This window comes from Tachysurus fulvidraco, chromosome 3 (assembly GCF_022655615.1).
Source record: "Tachysurus fulvidraco isolate hzauxx_2018 chromosome 3, HZAU_PFXX_2.0, whole genome shotgun sequence".
In the NCBI taxonomy this organism is placed as follows: Eukaryota; Metazoa; Chordata; class Actinopteri; order Siluriformes; family Bagridae; genus Tachysurus; species Tachysurus fulvidraco.
The window spans coordinates 11,671,789-11,688,448 of NC_062520.1; the positions used below are offsets into that span (position 1 = coordinate 11,671,789).

At 35.5% G+C, this 16,660-nt stretch overlaps 1 protein-coding gene across 27 annotated transcripts in view; it reads left to right on the forward strand.

Moving 5' to 3' along the window:
• The window catches only part of epb41l3a (erythrocyte membrane protein band 4.1-like 3a), a 69,675-nt gene that overhangs the window by 43,908 nt on the left and 9,107 nt on the right, over positions 1-16,660 (forward strand). For 10 of the 27 annotated variants that reach the window (XR_007140124.1, XM_047811130.1, XM_047811142.1 and 7 more), the window contains 11 exons: positions 1,008-1,052; positions 2,268-2,420; positions 2,598-2,695; positions 3,687-3,862; positions 5,760-5,843; positions 8,118-8,332; positions 12,020-12,067; positions 12,721-12,759; positions 13,097-13,162; positions 14,810-14,998; positions 16,485-16,577. Coding sequence is in view for 26 of the 27 variants with exons in the window: in XM_047811130.1 (XP_047667086.1) it covers positions 1,008-1,052; positions 2,268-2,420; positions 2,598-2,695; positions 3,687-3,862; positions 5,760-5,843; positions 8,118-8,332; positions 12,020-12,067; positions 12,721-12,759; positions 13,097-13,162; positions 14,810-14,998; positions 16,485-16,577 (1,206 nt within the window). In the remaining variant the exon portion in view is untranslated. The remainder of the gene's footprint in view (positions 1-1,007; positions 1,053-2,267; positions 2,421-2,597; positions 2,696-3,686; positions 3,863-5,759; positions 5,844-8,117; positions 8,333-12,019; positions 12,068-12,720; positions 12,760-13,096; positions 13,163-14,809; positions 14,999-16,484; positions 16,578-16,660) is intronic. The other 17 variants (XM_047811125.1, XM_047811126.1, XM_047811129.1 and 14 more) reach the window with 10 other exon arrangements.

Sequence of the window (16,660 nt, forward strand, 5' to 3'; positions counted from 1 at the left end):
CCTTCTAGTTTCCTTTTAGTTGAGCTACTTGTTAGAGAAAAAAGTAGTTTCTGAACTACATGTATGTGTAGTAGAAAATTTCACTATGTGAAGACTTTTCTGAGGCTGCAAACATATAGTCACCATGTCTCCTAAATCATTTATAATTGTCAATGCCAATCCAAAATGTATGTTTTCCCATCACACTGTTAACAATTTGTTTCTTAAAAATGTAAAAGTAGACTGTAATTTATGTTAAGTGTTGTTCTTTTGTTTTATGTGTGTTTCCACTGCATTTTATGTCTGAAGTAAAAATGTGTAAATGGTCCATATCTACAGCCAGCACTAATAGTGCTATACTATGCAGACAGTTAGTTATATATTTACCTTCATAAGTTTTTCCAAAATAGATACAAATTTACTAAACTATTAGAGTACTGGATGCAAACCCAACTTTCAGTTGACAGCAGTCATTAAAACTTAATTTATATTAGAAAGAAATGGTACTTAAACTTATTTTAATTCATATTAGAAAGAAATGGTGGTTCAGATATTCTTTTTGATATAACAACGTCCCTTTTGGGCTGAGTTCTAATTACATGGTAAACACACTTAATCTCATACTAATTTCATAGAGGCAAACAGAGGCAGTTTGAAGTATACAGTATTAGGTCATCTTTTATATCGCACATTACTTAAATCAATATTTTTAATTATATTTGCTTATGGAAACGTTATAGAGCTTGCAAGCATTAATGATTGTTTCCTTGCAGGCTAATTTCAAAAGAAGTGGGCACACAGTTGGAAAAAAAATCTTTATCAACATTCATAACACTGCTAACCCCAGTGATTTCTATGTTCAGTTGATGAAATGTAATAGTCAAGACAGCACATATCATCTCATAAATGGAAATTGAGCGGTCTCCTCTGAAATAACAACAGATCAAGCAATGATGATCATGGAAACTGTCCCTTAATTTGGTTAGATCAGCCCTCTTCTTTTTCCTTTTTCTTACTGAATGGCCTAGTTGGTAGGAAGCTTCTTTGAGTGCTTGTCTCCAGCTAAAGGAGAGGTAAGGCTGCATTCGTGCATCTGTGTGTCCTTGTATGTGTGTGTATGCTTCTTTCGTCTGACCCTAGTCTTCGTGCATGACCATGGAGTGAAGAGTCCCATTGTCTGAGCTGCAGCTGATTTGGCCACAATACGTGCACTATTGTGGCTCACTGCCGATTCTCAGTATGCCTGTATGCAGAGGTTAAATTCCCCAGAGAAAGATCTCCTCATAGTTCCACATGTTTCTCATGTTATTGTAGAAACACATTGTTCAGTCCCAGGATAATAATATACAAGCTCTCATCTCCATCAGCTCTGTAAACCATTCATTCATTAGATGGGAAACATTTTTTAAAAAGTGCCCTATTATTGTCAAGTAAACACCACAATGACACATCCTTATGTGACTAATGCTATTTGTTAAACACCCACTTTATGACATCCATTATATTCCCCTGAAAACAGTCTAAAAGACTTTTGTAATATTTTTGTGTTTGTATGTTTAGTGGTTTAATACTCATAATAATTATTGGTTGCAATGCCACAACAGTTGTGATTGTGTAGATGTTGCATTGAGTAGATAGCAACCGTGTTTTTTCAGCATCTGTCAGCTATGAAATACACTCCCATCTTTGAAAGGCTTTTTATTTTTTAGATGTCATATTCTGAATGCCCGAAAAATCTCAGTAACCCACGTAGTGATGACCCATCGCACGGATAAGAAACTCAGTTGCATATCGTTTGTGTGCAGTCATTTGAAACGGACCTGTCAGTCAGTCATATGCTATGTTAACACAGCATACAATTGAAGCATAAGGACATGTGGGGCTGACCAATGACATTTAACCAGCCCAAAAAAGAATCATTTGGCTCCACATTGCCTGCTGAATGTCTAGTGCTTTTTTTCTCTCTCAGGGGTCTAACCTCATAGGCTGCTCAACATTGGTTCCACACACAGTTTTCTTCGCATCTGTACACAGCGTGACGATATTGCAGTGCCACACTGTTTCCAAGTCATTTTACATGATCAGTCATTGATAAAAAAAAAAAAAGCTTTTCTGACAGGCTTGATATATTGCCAGAGATTTCTGGCTACCAGCAGTTCTTTACCGAAGGCTGTTCAAATTTGAGATATTACTTTGGAGCCACTCAGAAAACTTCAGCTGCTTGTCCTGTGATTGTCTGTTTGTTTACAAGGCATTGTCTCTAATGTATCCATCTAATCATTCCTCAGGATTCAGAGGGTGTGGAGATCATGTTAGGAGTGTGTTCATCTGGTCTACTCATCTACCGAGACCGGCTGCGAATCAACAGGTTTGCTTGGCCCAAAGTCCTCAAGATCTCCTACAAGAGGAATAACTTCTACATCAAAATTCGACCTGGAGAGGTGAATTTAGAGTTTAAGTACATGGATGACCGTTTTAATGTAAATGCTGAGAAATATAACAAATATTTGTGTGTGTGTGTGTGTGTGTGTGTGTGTGTGTGTGTGTGTGTGTGTGTGTGTGTGTGTGTGTGTGTGTGTGTGTGTGTGTGTGTGTTTGTGTGTGTAACTAACGTCTAGTTTGAGCAGTTTGAAAGCACGATTGGCTTTAAACTCCCCAACCACAGAGCAGCTAAGAGACTCTGGAAGGTTTGTGTGGAGCACCACACCTTTTTCAGGTGAGCATTATGAGAGTGAGAGGAGAATTAGCACTTGAGTTGTTCTGTAATTATGCAAAGATTTAGACAACCTTCAGCCAGTTCTTAGATTTACATGATTTAGAAATAAGTGTTACATAAATTGTTACTGATTATTTTCTATAATAGAATGTCCCAAAGGGTTTTATTCTTCTTATACCACATAATTTTGTTAGAGTACATTGTTTTGTTAAATAGTGTTGTATCTTTATCTGTTTACAGTTACTTTTTGTGGATTGTTAGTTGCTAGCATCACTTCTTAATAAATAATAACAGCAGAATACAGCCATTCCTTCACTTTTCTTTGATGATAATAAAATACTATAACAACATATAAATGCAATGTTAAATGTATAGGTATTTTAATTTATTTATTATTAGGGTTAACTCTATTATTAGAGTTTCTTTGGATCATCCATCATCCAAGTCCCTGTGAATTAGCTGTTCCTGAAAAAAGAATAATGTATTAACAAAGGAACATTAATATAAACATGCCTTGAAGTCAGCACTACATAATGTTTGAGAATTAATCATTAACTTTGCCCAATCAGATCCTAGAATCAGATCCAATTATTTTTAAGCAGGTTTTAAAGTATAAACCAGAAAGATGCAAACTATGCAACAATTTTAGGCAGGGGATGAAAATTCCAGAATGCTTTAAAAAAAGTTAGAATGCTTTCAAAATATGAAGTGTTAATAGTTTATATTTTGTCAATTAACAAAATGGAAAGTAAATGAACAAAAGAGAAATCCATATCAAGTCAATGTTTGGTGTGATCACCCTTTGCCTCCAAATGAGCATTAATTCTTCAACGTATCTAAGTTTTTCATGGAACTCAGCAGGTAGGTTGTTCTTGAAGACATCTAGGCATCTTGAAGAACTAACCACAGATCTGTGGATGCAGGCTGTTTCAAAAGGTACTGACCTATGAACACTTTATACCAGTAGTTAACCAATGCATTTATTTATTAGGTTGGTATCTCCTGAAACTCCACCCAAGAAGTTTCTGACTCTTGGTTCCAAGTTCCGCTATAGTGGCCGAACCCAGGTCCAAACGAGAAGGGCCAGTTCACAAATAGTTCGTCCAGCTCCCTTCTTTGAGCGCTCCACCAGCAAACGCTACATCATGTCCCGCAGTCTAGATGGAGGTTGGTTTAGTCTTACATTCAGTATTTCTGTCCTTTGTGTTTAATAATAATAAGAATTTGTGTCTATAATGAGTGTTTAATTACTGAAGCTAAATTGATTGCATGTGAATATTCAATTTTGATGTTATACAAATTAATTGAATCTATAGAGTTATAAGAACTTATACAAAATTGCTTTTACTAATGACTTAAGTCATTGCTTTTTAAAACTGTACAGTTTAATAGTACGACAGCCTGAGCAGGCATGGATTGCATTATTTTAAACTGATCTTTTATAATGACATTTAAGATATTCCACAAGCCAAAAATTCAGGATTGATTAATGTACAATTTAAGTGTGTCTCTAATTTGAAGATCAGACTTTAATCAGTTCTACCTTAATGAGTGCAGAGCTCATGTACTATTCAGTGACATCATTAAAACATTTTGTTCTCTAATAAGGTAGTCTTTAATCAGTGCCTGCCACATGTTCCAGTCACTTGAGTCAATTACTTTAGGACATTGTCTTGACTAAAGAAACTGTAATAAAATTGTAACTGTAATACCTTCAGATGTATCATTAGAAAAAATTTGCTTTATTGACCATTATAATCTCCATTACCATCGTCTCTTTAATGTTGCCATTGTTTTTCATTAACTATTACTTGGCCAAGAGCTTGCACACTTCAGGGGTCCAAGCTGTTTCTCACAATGATGCCAACATGTTTTTGTGCCTCTGCTAATGGCAGCATGTCAGTCAACCATACTGGTGTTTGTGTTATTGTTGTCCATTGTGTTCACATTGCCTTTTTATCCAGCATGGCCTTCACTTTCCCTCTACCTACTGTTTTTATCACCTGGTACCAGACCTGCATTAATGTCTTTCAAGTTGCTTTGTGGTGTCTCTGTTGAGAAGGGCTTGTTGCCGTGCTGGGGTGACTCCTCTGATGAAACCCAGCATTATACTGTACCCTGCTTTTACTAAACCACATTGCTGAGAGCAAGAACGAAAGACACAACACAAGGTTTTGTCCTCTCTGCCTTTAAATGCACAATTACACTTTTCTTTCCTTTCCATTTTTCTAATAAATTAAAATTTTTTGCTTCCCGAGAGATCATGGAAGCGTGCACATCTAAGCAAATCAACACTTTACATTGATATTGTCCTGTGTTCAGTGAAGAAACATTCACTTGATTTGGACAGTAATTCACTTATGAAATGATTCTGAAATTAAACTATGGATTTGAGCATTGGAAGCCTAATTTACTTGTGTGAGTTCCTGTTGTCTGCATCCTCTATAATTAGCTTTTCTACATAAAAGGGCCGTGGTTTAACTTCCTTTAGCCCCATGTTGCTGCATATCACTCCAGGTGTATTAACTAGGATTTAATATTATATATTTATATTATATTTTAAATGATATCTAATACTAGGAGTCAACTAGGATTTAATATTATTATTAAACCATTTAGTAATTGGTTTAATATCAAGCAAAAATATTGTTTTATTACATGGTTTAAGACCAACAGTTCACACTTTAAAAATATGGATCACACCAGCATCCTGCTTAATATACAATAAATTTAAACAATGTGTCCTGCATATATGGAACTAATGTAAGAGAGGCATTAATAAAGCAAATGACACTAGCAACTCTATTTGCTAGTTGCTGGAGAGGTATAACGTTTTATGCGTTGTCCTGGCAAATGCATTTATCCAGTTCTTGTCACTTTTAGGGCTTTGTACAAGTGTTATTATATTACAGAAATAATTAAAGAGAAAATACAAAGAAAACTAGTGAAATGTTAAATATTACTGTGGTGAAATGATGTACCTCATTTTTTTGCCACGTGGCATCTTTACAATTAACCAGTCAACTTGTCTCAAGTCTTCTTGTGATGTTGACTTTCTCCTCAGCTCAACGGAGCATCCCCCAAATCACAGCGACTGTAGTCCCAGGATCTATACCACTTATTGCTATGAATGGCACTAAACCAGCAGGTAGCTACATGCATCTACAACCCCCAGCATAGGAAGGAGCTTTTAAACCTTGCTAGTTTGGAAGGTTATAGGTGCAAATGGACTCCTCATTATCTGTCTGCTGCAATCCTTAAGCCAGCTCTGCATGCTATTGACTGTTTAAGCTGCTAGCCTAGCATGTACAAGCTTACTGCTAGCTACAGTGTCCTCTTGCTTAGCTTTCTGATAGTTTGTCTTCTTTAAATAGTAATAGTTTGTCTTCTTGTCAGCATGGCTTATACAGCTGGCTGCTAATTTTAGACTTATCTTGTGGACTATATCTCAGGACATTCCCCAGGGTAATCTGAGGATATTGAACTGTTGGGTCATGAAGATTAAAGATAAATATAATTTATAGTCTGAACTTAAAATAAATCATATCCACTGTTTCTTAAAAAACATACTTAATGTATGCTCTTCAAAGACAAAACCTAAGAATATGGATATTGTGTTATATACCGACACAATATTACATTTGAGTGAAGATTGTGGTCCAGCTTGTTAGCTCAGCCTATTTGAATTTTAGTTTTTATATGATACAGCAGACATATTCAACATTTCATATTGATTAACCTTTTTCTCATGAGACCCACTTGCAAGTTTTTAAACAACATTTTTGTTGCACCATAATACATCAAATTGATGTTAACTACACCAGTCAGCCATAACATTGACACAACTGAGTGGTAAAGTAAATAATAATGAATATTTCAATACAATGGCACCTCTCAAGGGGTGGGATATATTAGGCAGCAAGACAACAGTCAGTTTTCAAAGTTAATATGTTGGAAGCAGGACAAATGGTCAAGGACTTTGACAAGGGCCAAATTGTGATGCAGGCATTGTGGGGTGTTCCCGGTCTGCAGTGGGAAGTACCTACAAAAAACTGGTACAAGCAAAGAACTATCGGTGAACCAGCAACAGGGAAATGAACACCCAAAGCTCATTCATGATGGTGGAGATTGAAGGATAGTCTATCTGGTTCAATCCCACAGAACAGCAAATGTAGCACAAATTTCCAAACAGTGGTCTTTTTCAGCAGGATAATACACCATGCAAGACCGCAAAAGAGGTTTAGGAATGGTTTACGGAACCTGACAGAGTTGAAGGTGTTGACTTGGTACTGAGTGATAACTTGTTGCATACTGTCATGTTAAAATTTGAAGATCCTCAAATTAAGTATTTGCTATTTGCCAGTACCGCTGCCTCCCTGCAGTTGTTTCACTCCACAGTTTGCAATGAAACATCTGCAGAAAGTGTTTTTAAAGTTAATGAGTCCATTAGGCATGTATTTTCACAATTATACAAGTAAATGTTCACAATTATACTGTTCATTTAGACAAAAAAGGGCAAAATAGCTTTTTAAATCTAATGTATGCTGCTAATGTATAGCTATCATATGTTCACTATTATTGTTTAAATGTTAGTGTTCTAATGGTGGACCACCGGTGGCCTCTGGAAGTGCCACTTGTCATGTAAAAGGTCCAATAATGTGGCTAATATCTTTATATGATAGTAGCACCTGCTACAATATATTGTATTTCCTCAAATTTTATAACACCTTCTGTTTGTACACAAACCTCAACTTAATAAAACTAAAAGTGTCTTTTGAATTTAGGGTATTTCTATTTAGACTTTCTCATGCACAAAACCCACTATAAATCTAAAAACAGTAGTAATGTCTACAAATCTGATGAATTAGGGAAAAAGCAAAGACCTACAGATGCAACGTTAGTTTTAAATAAATCCAACTAGAGAAAGTGTTTTGATCATTGTTTTAAGAATGTTACAGTAAACTGATTAGATGGCATGTACATCTGACAATCTATAGTATTATAGCAGAAGGAGTGGAAAAAGCAGTAACACATCTATTTAAGAGAAGATCTTTAGTATAGTATAAGAATCACAATATTTTGTAGTTACTGGAATGAAATACTTAAAGCACTTTTTGTTTAAAACATGTAAACACCAGAATCATTATTGTTCTACTTGGAAAATGCTTTTGATTCTAGTCGAGCAAGGCTAATATCTGGAATTGAGGGCTGCATTTTTGTGCTTCTCATATGTTAATTTTGCCTTTGCTTTGATGCTGGTCTCATCATCCCTATAGGTTTGAAAAGAAATGCAAGATGGCTTTGCTCATTTTGATTGCAATGTCATGACATCAGCAAGCAAGCTTCTGAACTGCATCCATCAAGTTTAATTATTATGCAATGAATTAAAAGCTCTCTGTGTGTGTGTGTGTGTGTGTTACAGAGATGGGTACAGCATTGTACGGGGCTGCAAAGGGCATCGCCATGAGTGACCTCATCACCACAATTACACCCGAGAAGAAGGCAGAGGAGAAGAGGTCAGAAGAGGACGAAGTGCTGCTCGTAGAAAATATTGTTGTGGAGGAGGAAGACGAGACGACCAAGGCTACAGAAGTATCCCAGCCAAGTCCACTATCTCCTGTCCAATTAGACACAAGGGTATGGTGACTCTTAACATTTTGCTAAAATTGGAAAATATGTTAGGGATATTTTTGTCTTGATTTTAATGTAAGATTTTACAGTTCATGAGTAATTGTACTAAAACAAAACGTTTATTACTTTTTAATATCTTTATTGAATTCTCCATTCAGTTATGTATCAGCAGCTACAAAGAATCTTAAGACTTAATGGGTAGCTCGAAAGTTGCTGATTTAGAAGTAAAACTAAATCAGGATTGTTGACCTTAATATGAAGACATTTCTCTCGCAATAATTCATAAATTGCAGTACTAAAACAGGTCCAGAGGAATCCTACGTCATCGCACAAATCCCAGACCAAATCACAAACAATCCCAGATGTCAGCTGCCAGTATTTCAAACTGTATTACACTGATTGCAGGATTATCTCATGGGTTTCATATGAAGAAGTGCAATCACCACATCTCAGTAATGATGTACAGATCAAAATTTACACAGCTGTCCTCTACCAAGCCACAGGATAATTGAAGTTGTGTCATTTTTGTTACTACTGATGATTGGCTGTACAGTTCTTTACAGTAGATTCATAAATGAACAATTGAATTGATTTCATACTGGACTAAATGCAAATTCTGTTCATTTTTTCCAAGCTTTCTTCAGTATGTGGGTGTGAACACCATTTTAAAATACATTGAGTAGCACATTTATGTTCCATTGACTACTCTAATAATAGTAAATGCAGTGTGCACATAAGTCATTCAGTAAACATATTTTTATTGGTAACATCTCTGCATAGAGTTAAGCTATTAGTTTAATACCCAGAAGACCCTGAGAACTCATAAGTTTTGAAAGGAAAGGGTTTTTACTTTCTAATTAATAACATCACATTAAGTGTGACATTCAGCTTGGAGCCATAATAAACACTGAGCTATCTCTATCCTATATACCTTTTATTTGGTCCTTTAGTCAAGATTTAAATTTAAAATTTTACCCTCACTATTGACAGAATTGTATTATTTGTATGATCTATAAGTAATAAAACATGACAGGGTGGTGTGACGCTGACAGCCACAAGGAATAGTTGACTATTTTCCAAAAGCAACACATTTTACACACATTTTATCCATTTACATTTCCGTGTGTTGTTGTGGAACATCCATTCAGCAAATTAGTTTCTGTTAGTCATTCCCATAAATCATATTTCTCCCTCTCTTGAGGTTAAGACAAAAAAAAAAAAGCATTTTGACAAAGAATCACATGACAAAGAAACCACAGTGTAATGATGAAGGAGTAGAATTTTTGTGCGGATAGAGCAGTTTAATAAATGAATCTTGAAAAAATTCAAATTCAAAACATCAGGCAGAAAGGCAGGGTCAAAGAACAGGCTAAGTCACAAAACCTGAAAACACAGTCCATGGGGCAAACAGTCCTAAAGGGCAAAAAAAAAGTGAAAATCTAAACAACAGGCAAAAGTCCATAACAAAACAATAACTAAATCCGGAGAGTACAACATGGCACTGTAATGCAGGTTGAGTTTATCAGGCATGGATGTATTATCAGGCATGGATGTAACAGAATCCTCTAGGTGTTCTTCTTGGCCACCCCATGGGTCTAGGGCCTGGTCGGACAAGGTGAGTGGTATGGAAGTCCATGATGAGAGTTGGGTCAAGAATGTCTCGGGGATTACCCAAGATCTCTTCTCAGGGCCGAATCCTCCCCAGTCAACCCTCCTCTAAGAGCCCAGAATGGTGTGAACCAAATAGGCCATTGTGCGTCTACTTCTATGGGGGGTAGTGGTGTAATGTTGCTGTTTGCTGGGTTACTCCTGTAGACAGGTTTAGGAGGGAGATGTGAAGGATGTGGTAGCTGGCTGGTAATTCCAACCTCTAGGTTAACTGAGGTGATTTGCCTGACAATTTTTAAGGGGCCAACATTTAGGGGCTTAACTTATGGCATGGTACAGTAGCTTGAGGCATAATTTCAGAGTTTTTCTGGATCCCCATGGCACCAGGACAACATGCCTCTAATCCCACAGCATGAGGCCTCTACTTCAATGATAAAAGGGAGATTGAGGTCAGGTTGGCATAGGATGGGGGCTGAGGTGAATCGCTCCTTGAGTTGATTAGAAGCCAGCTGGGTAGTGTCAGACCTGTAAAGCTTTTAAGGCTTCCCCTTCAGCAGGTTTGTGAGAGGAGCTGCCACTGAACTGTAACCTTGTATGAAGTGACGATAAAAGTTTGTAAACCCTGAGAAGCTTTGCGATTCTTTTATGCTTGTGGGTGGGGGTCACAGTGCTGACCTTGCTTGTGTCTATCTGTAACTCTTGCTGGCTTAGAAGGTGATTGTTTGATTGTGGAATTCGTATTTCTCCCTTTTGATGTACAGTTTGTGTTGCAACAGTCGCTATAATACTTGGTGTACCTGGACTATGTGGGGTCCTTTGAATATATCAATATATCATCTATATCAGTCATAAATAGACTATGATACATTGGTTTAGGTTGTCTCTGAAGATTTCGTTGACGAACACCACTGGAGTCTTTGTTAGCCCATACGGCATTACTATTTATTCATAGTGGCCTCGTGAAGTAACAAATGGTCATGAACAAGCTGGTGTCAGGACTTTCTATGGTGGTAATATGGCAGGGCAAGTGCAGGGTACGTTTCAGGCAATGGAGGAGACAATGGGAAGACCAGCGAATAATTTCCTTATTAATAAGGGACTCGGACTCTTATTAATAAGGTTATGGACTCGGAGCCAAGAAAAGCCTAGGATGATTTGGTTAGCAGGGGGTAGATAATTAGCAAGGTTCTCTCCTCAAAGTGGAAGAGTCTAATCTGGATGGTAAGGGGCAGTGTTTGGTGTGTGATGAAGGTTATGGCCTCTGGAGTCTCCACTTACAAAGTGGGACAAAGCGTGTTTGGGGCAGGGGGCTTGGTTACTCAGATTCACGATGCTACGTAGCTAGAACATGGTATAAATATTCTCGAATCCAGAAGCATACAAAAAGTGTCAATACTCAGGCTCTCTCTGGTGAACAAGAGTGAACTATTAGGCATAGGTGTAACACACAGACTGCAAAGCCTTCTGTCCTAAAACCAAAAGACTGCAAAGCCTTTCCTGTGTTCTATACAGATATACCTCCCACTGTTGCAAAATGCTGACAATGTAAACACATAAACAACAAATGTGTCCGTAGAGAAATATAAACCTTATTTACACATTTTTCAAGATCTATTTACAGTCTGTGGAAGTCCCTGTGGAAGTTGGTATCATAGAAATGTGTTAGAGCAAGCATGTTAATTTAAATGTGTGATTTGTCTTGTCTGTTACAGAAAATTAGTCCATACCGTAATGAATGTGAAGTGAAGGTGATGGCCATCTAGTACAACTATCAGTATTACATGGGTCATATGTCATGAAGCAATTTTGAGAACCACTGTGAAGCCTGTAAAAAAAAATCACCTTTTATTGCACACTTCTTCTGATTTATTAATGGATAAAATGTAATGATGTCAATTAAAAAGTGAGGTCATTATAAATTACCATTACTGTGATTGCCCTTGTCTCAGTGTACTGACAAATATGCAGTAAATACTGAAATACTGTGCAGTTTATTCGTAATATGTATGTATTTACAAGAAATAATAGATTGATTTCTTTCTTTGCATGCTTTCAAATGGATGTGTGCTTGTTTGCACATTATAGACTGATTTTACAGACACTGCTATTGATGGTGAATTGACAGCTACTGAGGTTTGTAATATAGGTTGACGTCCCTACCCTTTCATACATATCAGCACATTTATTTATTTGTTTTAATTGCTTTCATTAAATATATTTAGATATTTTTTTATAAGATATTGCATATAGATAACATATTTGAGCCTGATATATTGACGTTCTTACTCATTGTATTACTGTTAAGAAATTCATATGGTTCTATCCACACAAAGTTTATAAGCTGTATATCCCTGATATATATATATATATATATATATATATATATATATATATATATATATATATATATATATATATATATATATATATATATATATATATAATGAGGGATATACATATATGTTCATTCATGTATGTATATATACACTTCATGAATGAAAATTTCAATAATTGCATTTCAGTAATTGTTTATTGACATTTTAGCTATGCATCACTATATTGTATGTATTTAGCCTTTTAACTCCTAGATTCCCACTCAGTAGGGAAGCAGACATTCAATTTCTAGTCAGCCACTGCCATTTCTCACCCTGTTGGCTCATCTAAGAATAATTAATTATTTATGTTTTTTTTTTAATTATAATCCTTAGTTACATTGACACTTTTGCTTCATTATAGTTTTCTTGTTTTTTCTCTTATATGACGTTTAATTTTGTGTCTCTTCTTAGCAGTCGGATCAGGAAGACGAATCTGAAATAAGGATCCAGGTGAGAAGACCCTCTGAATGCAATGGGTTTCATTTCAAAAAGATATCAGCCTAGTTTCAGTTGAAGCACCATAATCAGTTTGTATAAAAATGATTACATTTTCATCTTTGTTTAAAGATGACAAAACATTTTACTGTGTAAAATTGTGTATTTGTGGTCAATACATGATGTGGCACTTGTGATGAGAGATCCATGTGAAGTGAATGTAGCATCTGTTCTTCCTGCAACAATATATTACCAGAATGTTAAAAAAGAAAATTCTTCAAAAAAAAAACCTCATCATTTGTGACAGTAGGAAGCTCTCGGTTGATATTTCGATGTGTCTTTCCCTCTACAGCCCAGTTTTATAAGGAGAATTAAAGGAGAAAATGTGTTTATCAGACATAGTAAACTGATGCTGGAGGTTGGTAAGGAATGAAATGTGCATGGAGTGAAACAAAACACTAAAAATCAAGTGTTTGTTTGTAGCATGGTTGGTACAGGAGCTCAGCCATAGACCTATGTTGAATTTATTCAACAGAACAGTTGTAATAGGTGTGACATTCTCATAACATTTGCAGTCTCAGATGTGCTTGCAGTTCCGTATTAATGGTGTAATTGGTAGTTTGGCTTGCTTTTTTTTACTAACAACTGTAATATATAGTGACCATGCAACAACCACACTAACAAAGGAGAGAAACTTGTTTGTTTTTGTGGATATTACATATGCCGCTAGTCAAAGTATTTGGACACATGGAGTTGTTTCTACATAATGTTACAGTTAAACAAGGAAAAAGGGAAATTTAATTAAATTAAATACGAAAAAGCTTTAAGCAAATGTTGCTCTGAATTCTTTGTATTTAAGGATGTCTTCCTCGTTCACTATAAGGTTTTAAATGAATGCTTTATTAAAGGCAATTGTGCTTGTTTACTGGAGCAGCCACTGTAAGTTTAATTACCCCAAATGGGCTGCATTGTAATGAGTTGCATTTCAAATAAAAAACTCTGACCTTAAACTACAAAATATTCACTAATCTAGAAAATCTGCAAGACTGTTATGCAAACCGGACCTTTCACTGGTTTTTAAGGCTACAGTCTACTGTAGGGTTCAGGAAAATCTGTTAGTGTTAGTACTTACTATTAGTCTACAATAGTACATACATATTGCAGTTTGAGACATAAAGCTAGATTGTTCAGCAGAAGAAGATGACCAGTAAAATTTCTCCATTTTTATTCCTGCTCAATTGTCAGGATAGTGAAAACGGCTAAAATGAATTCATATAAATGTGGCTTGTCTGAATGTGACATCCAGTAACATTACAACCTGTAATATAACACAAAATCCAATTTAGACATTTCCAACACTAAATTGCATTAAAATAAATAAAATAACAATTGTATTTCTCTCATGACTCCTGTTCTATATCAGTTTATTTGGGTCATGTCGGTCATGACCCTTAGTTTAGGAATCCCTGTATTAGATATAATTTTTTTTTTTTCATTTAAAAAATTTTTTTTTAGCACTTATCTTTTAATGCTATCATTTAAACCGATTGGTTGTAGTTTAACCAAAATTATATAGTGTATTTAAAGACTTTCAGTTGGTAGTATAACTAAAATCATTTTGATGTGCTTTATTTTAGAAAAATATAATGTTTCACTTTAATATGTATATTTTATTTTATAGAATAGAATTATGTCTCTTCCACTTTACTGTTTATCTAGTAAAAAGCTCTTCTTAAACTGTCTTCTTCATCACTGTGTCCTCCTTATTATAGTCTTCTTACCTTTAGGGCTTTCATCTTGTTCTCCTCTTTTTCTATTTCTACTCACATTATCACTGAATCATGGTATCAGAATTAATGTGGAATGGAGAAAAGTACAAACTGTGTCAATCTGCTGATTAAAGATCACTGTTAATTGTAAAGAGGAGCAGCTGGAACTGAGTGCAGGAAATGACAGACACCAATCTGTGATTTTTGCATTGACATTTTAATTTATTATTATTATTATTATTATCATTATCATTATCATCATCATCCCTAGTAATAATTATTTTCTGTTATCTCAGGAGGTGGATAAAACACCCGAAGAGCTGGTAAAACACCAGACCAACATTAGTGAGCTGAAAAGGACTTTTCTGGAGGGGGGCACTAATAAATCAGGTTTAACAGAGTGGGAGAAGCGTCTCTCCTCATCCCCCCTGCGATCCCCCCGGCTGGACGAGGCTCCTATGATTGAACCCCTAGTGCCTGAGGATGTAAGTAATGTACTGCCCCAGTCACTCAGCTAGCATTCAGGCAGACATAGTATTTTTTATGATGGGCCATTTTGATGCTACGTCTCGCACACAAATTACTTTCTTATGAAACATTTTCAAGATGACGTGCAGGTTACTAAATGTACCTAGTAAAAGCTGAATTATTCCCAGAGCTCTTAACCTTGAGGCATTAGAGCTGTGACCGCCACAGCTGACAGATGCTGGGAAAATGATTGGGGCTTGTTTAAAAAAGAAAGAAAAAAGCTCTTTGGATTGGATCGGAATGAATGCTGAAGATAAGAGCGAACAATGATTTACTGATTTTCTTGAAGATTGTCGCATTAAATTTTGCTGCATGGCTATAAATAAGGTTTCATCAAATGTTTCACATAAAGCCAGTGAGATGGGAAGTAAAGATAGTCTCAAGCAGCTTCACATAACCATTTCAAAGGAGGAATCATTTTCATCTCCACAGAGATTGCAAGATGTGTTCTCTTGATTCTGCAGCACATAAATGGAAAAATTAAAAACAACCAATGTATGAAGAAAAAAACGTGCTGTATTAATCACACTTGTTATCAAAGCTCAGTTTTCACAGCGCGCAGAAATCACCAGATTGTAGCCAAATTATATTCTCAGTATGACTGCGAGGCATGTAGCCATGTAAGTGACAGCTGCTGCTTAGGTTGCAATCTTCCATAAACGTTATGTGAGTGATTTTCAGAATATGATGAAAACCTGCCTCTTATAATATTGATCATGATGTAGTTTAAATCTTTTCCAGATATCAGTTTATAACTTTAAAGGTCCCCAGAAAATAAAAAAATGATCATTATTATTGTGTTCACTTTTATAACTGTACAGTAACTGATCTAATGACCTGTGCTTATTACATTAGTGACAATGATAAAACTCCAGTGATGTAAAATAATTGCAAAACAATGACAAAGTGACATTTAAGCAAGTGAGAATATCTTAAATGTAGTCCAATTTTTCTAATATTTCCTGTTATATGATTACAATAAATCAAATTAAAGATTAGTAAGTGTATTTCTCTGCATTTTGAATAATTTCAAGTTTAAACTGTTTTTATTACTTTTGCAGATAATTTTGCTTCTTTCCAGAAATGTTTAGAATTAGGAAAATTATTTGCCATTAGAAAAAAAAACTATTAGAACAATCTAGATTGCTTAGCAATCTTATACTGGGTTTATCTAGTATGTCCTCCACTAAGATAAATGTAATATGTAGATATTGTATCATGCTTTATCATTTTGTCATGTATATTAATAAATTATTTATCATTCATTCAAAGCAGCACATAAATAGGAACAGAAACATATATACATTTTAAAAGTTTACTCATCCTCTTATACTTTTAAGTTATGTAGTATGTACTTTAAAATAACAGTGAAATATAAGGTCACTCTCGCACTGTAAATCTCTTTGAGCATCTGATATCACTCTCTTTCTGGACTTCATTCAGACCAAAGAGGATTCAGTAGCAGTGGCTGAGAAGGTGGAGATTGCTAGAGGTACAGAACAACTGGACAGCCAGGATGACAGGAAAGATGATGTGGTAAGTGAATTTACAATTTTCTTGTCATTTGTATGTGTTTCAAATCTTACCTGACCAACTAACTAATATCTGATTGCATTCTT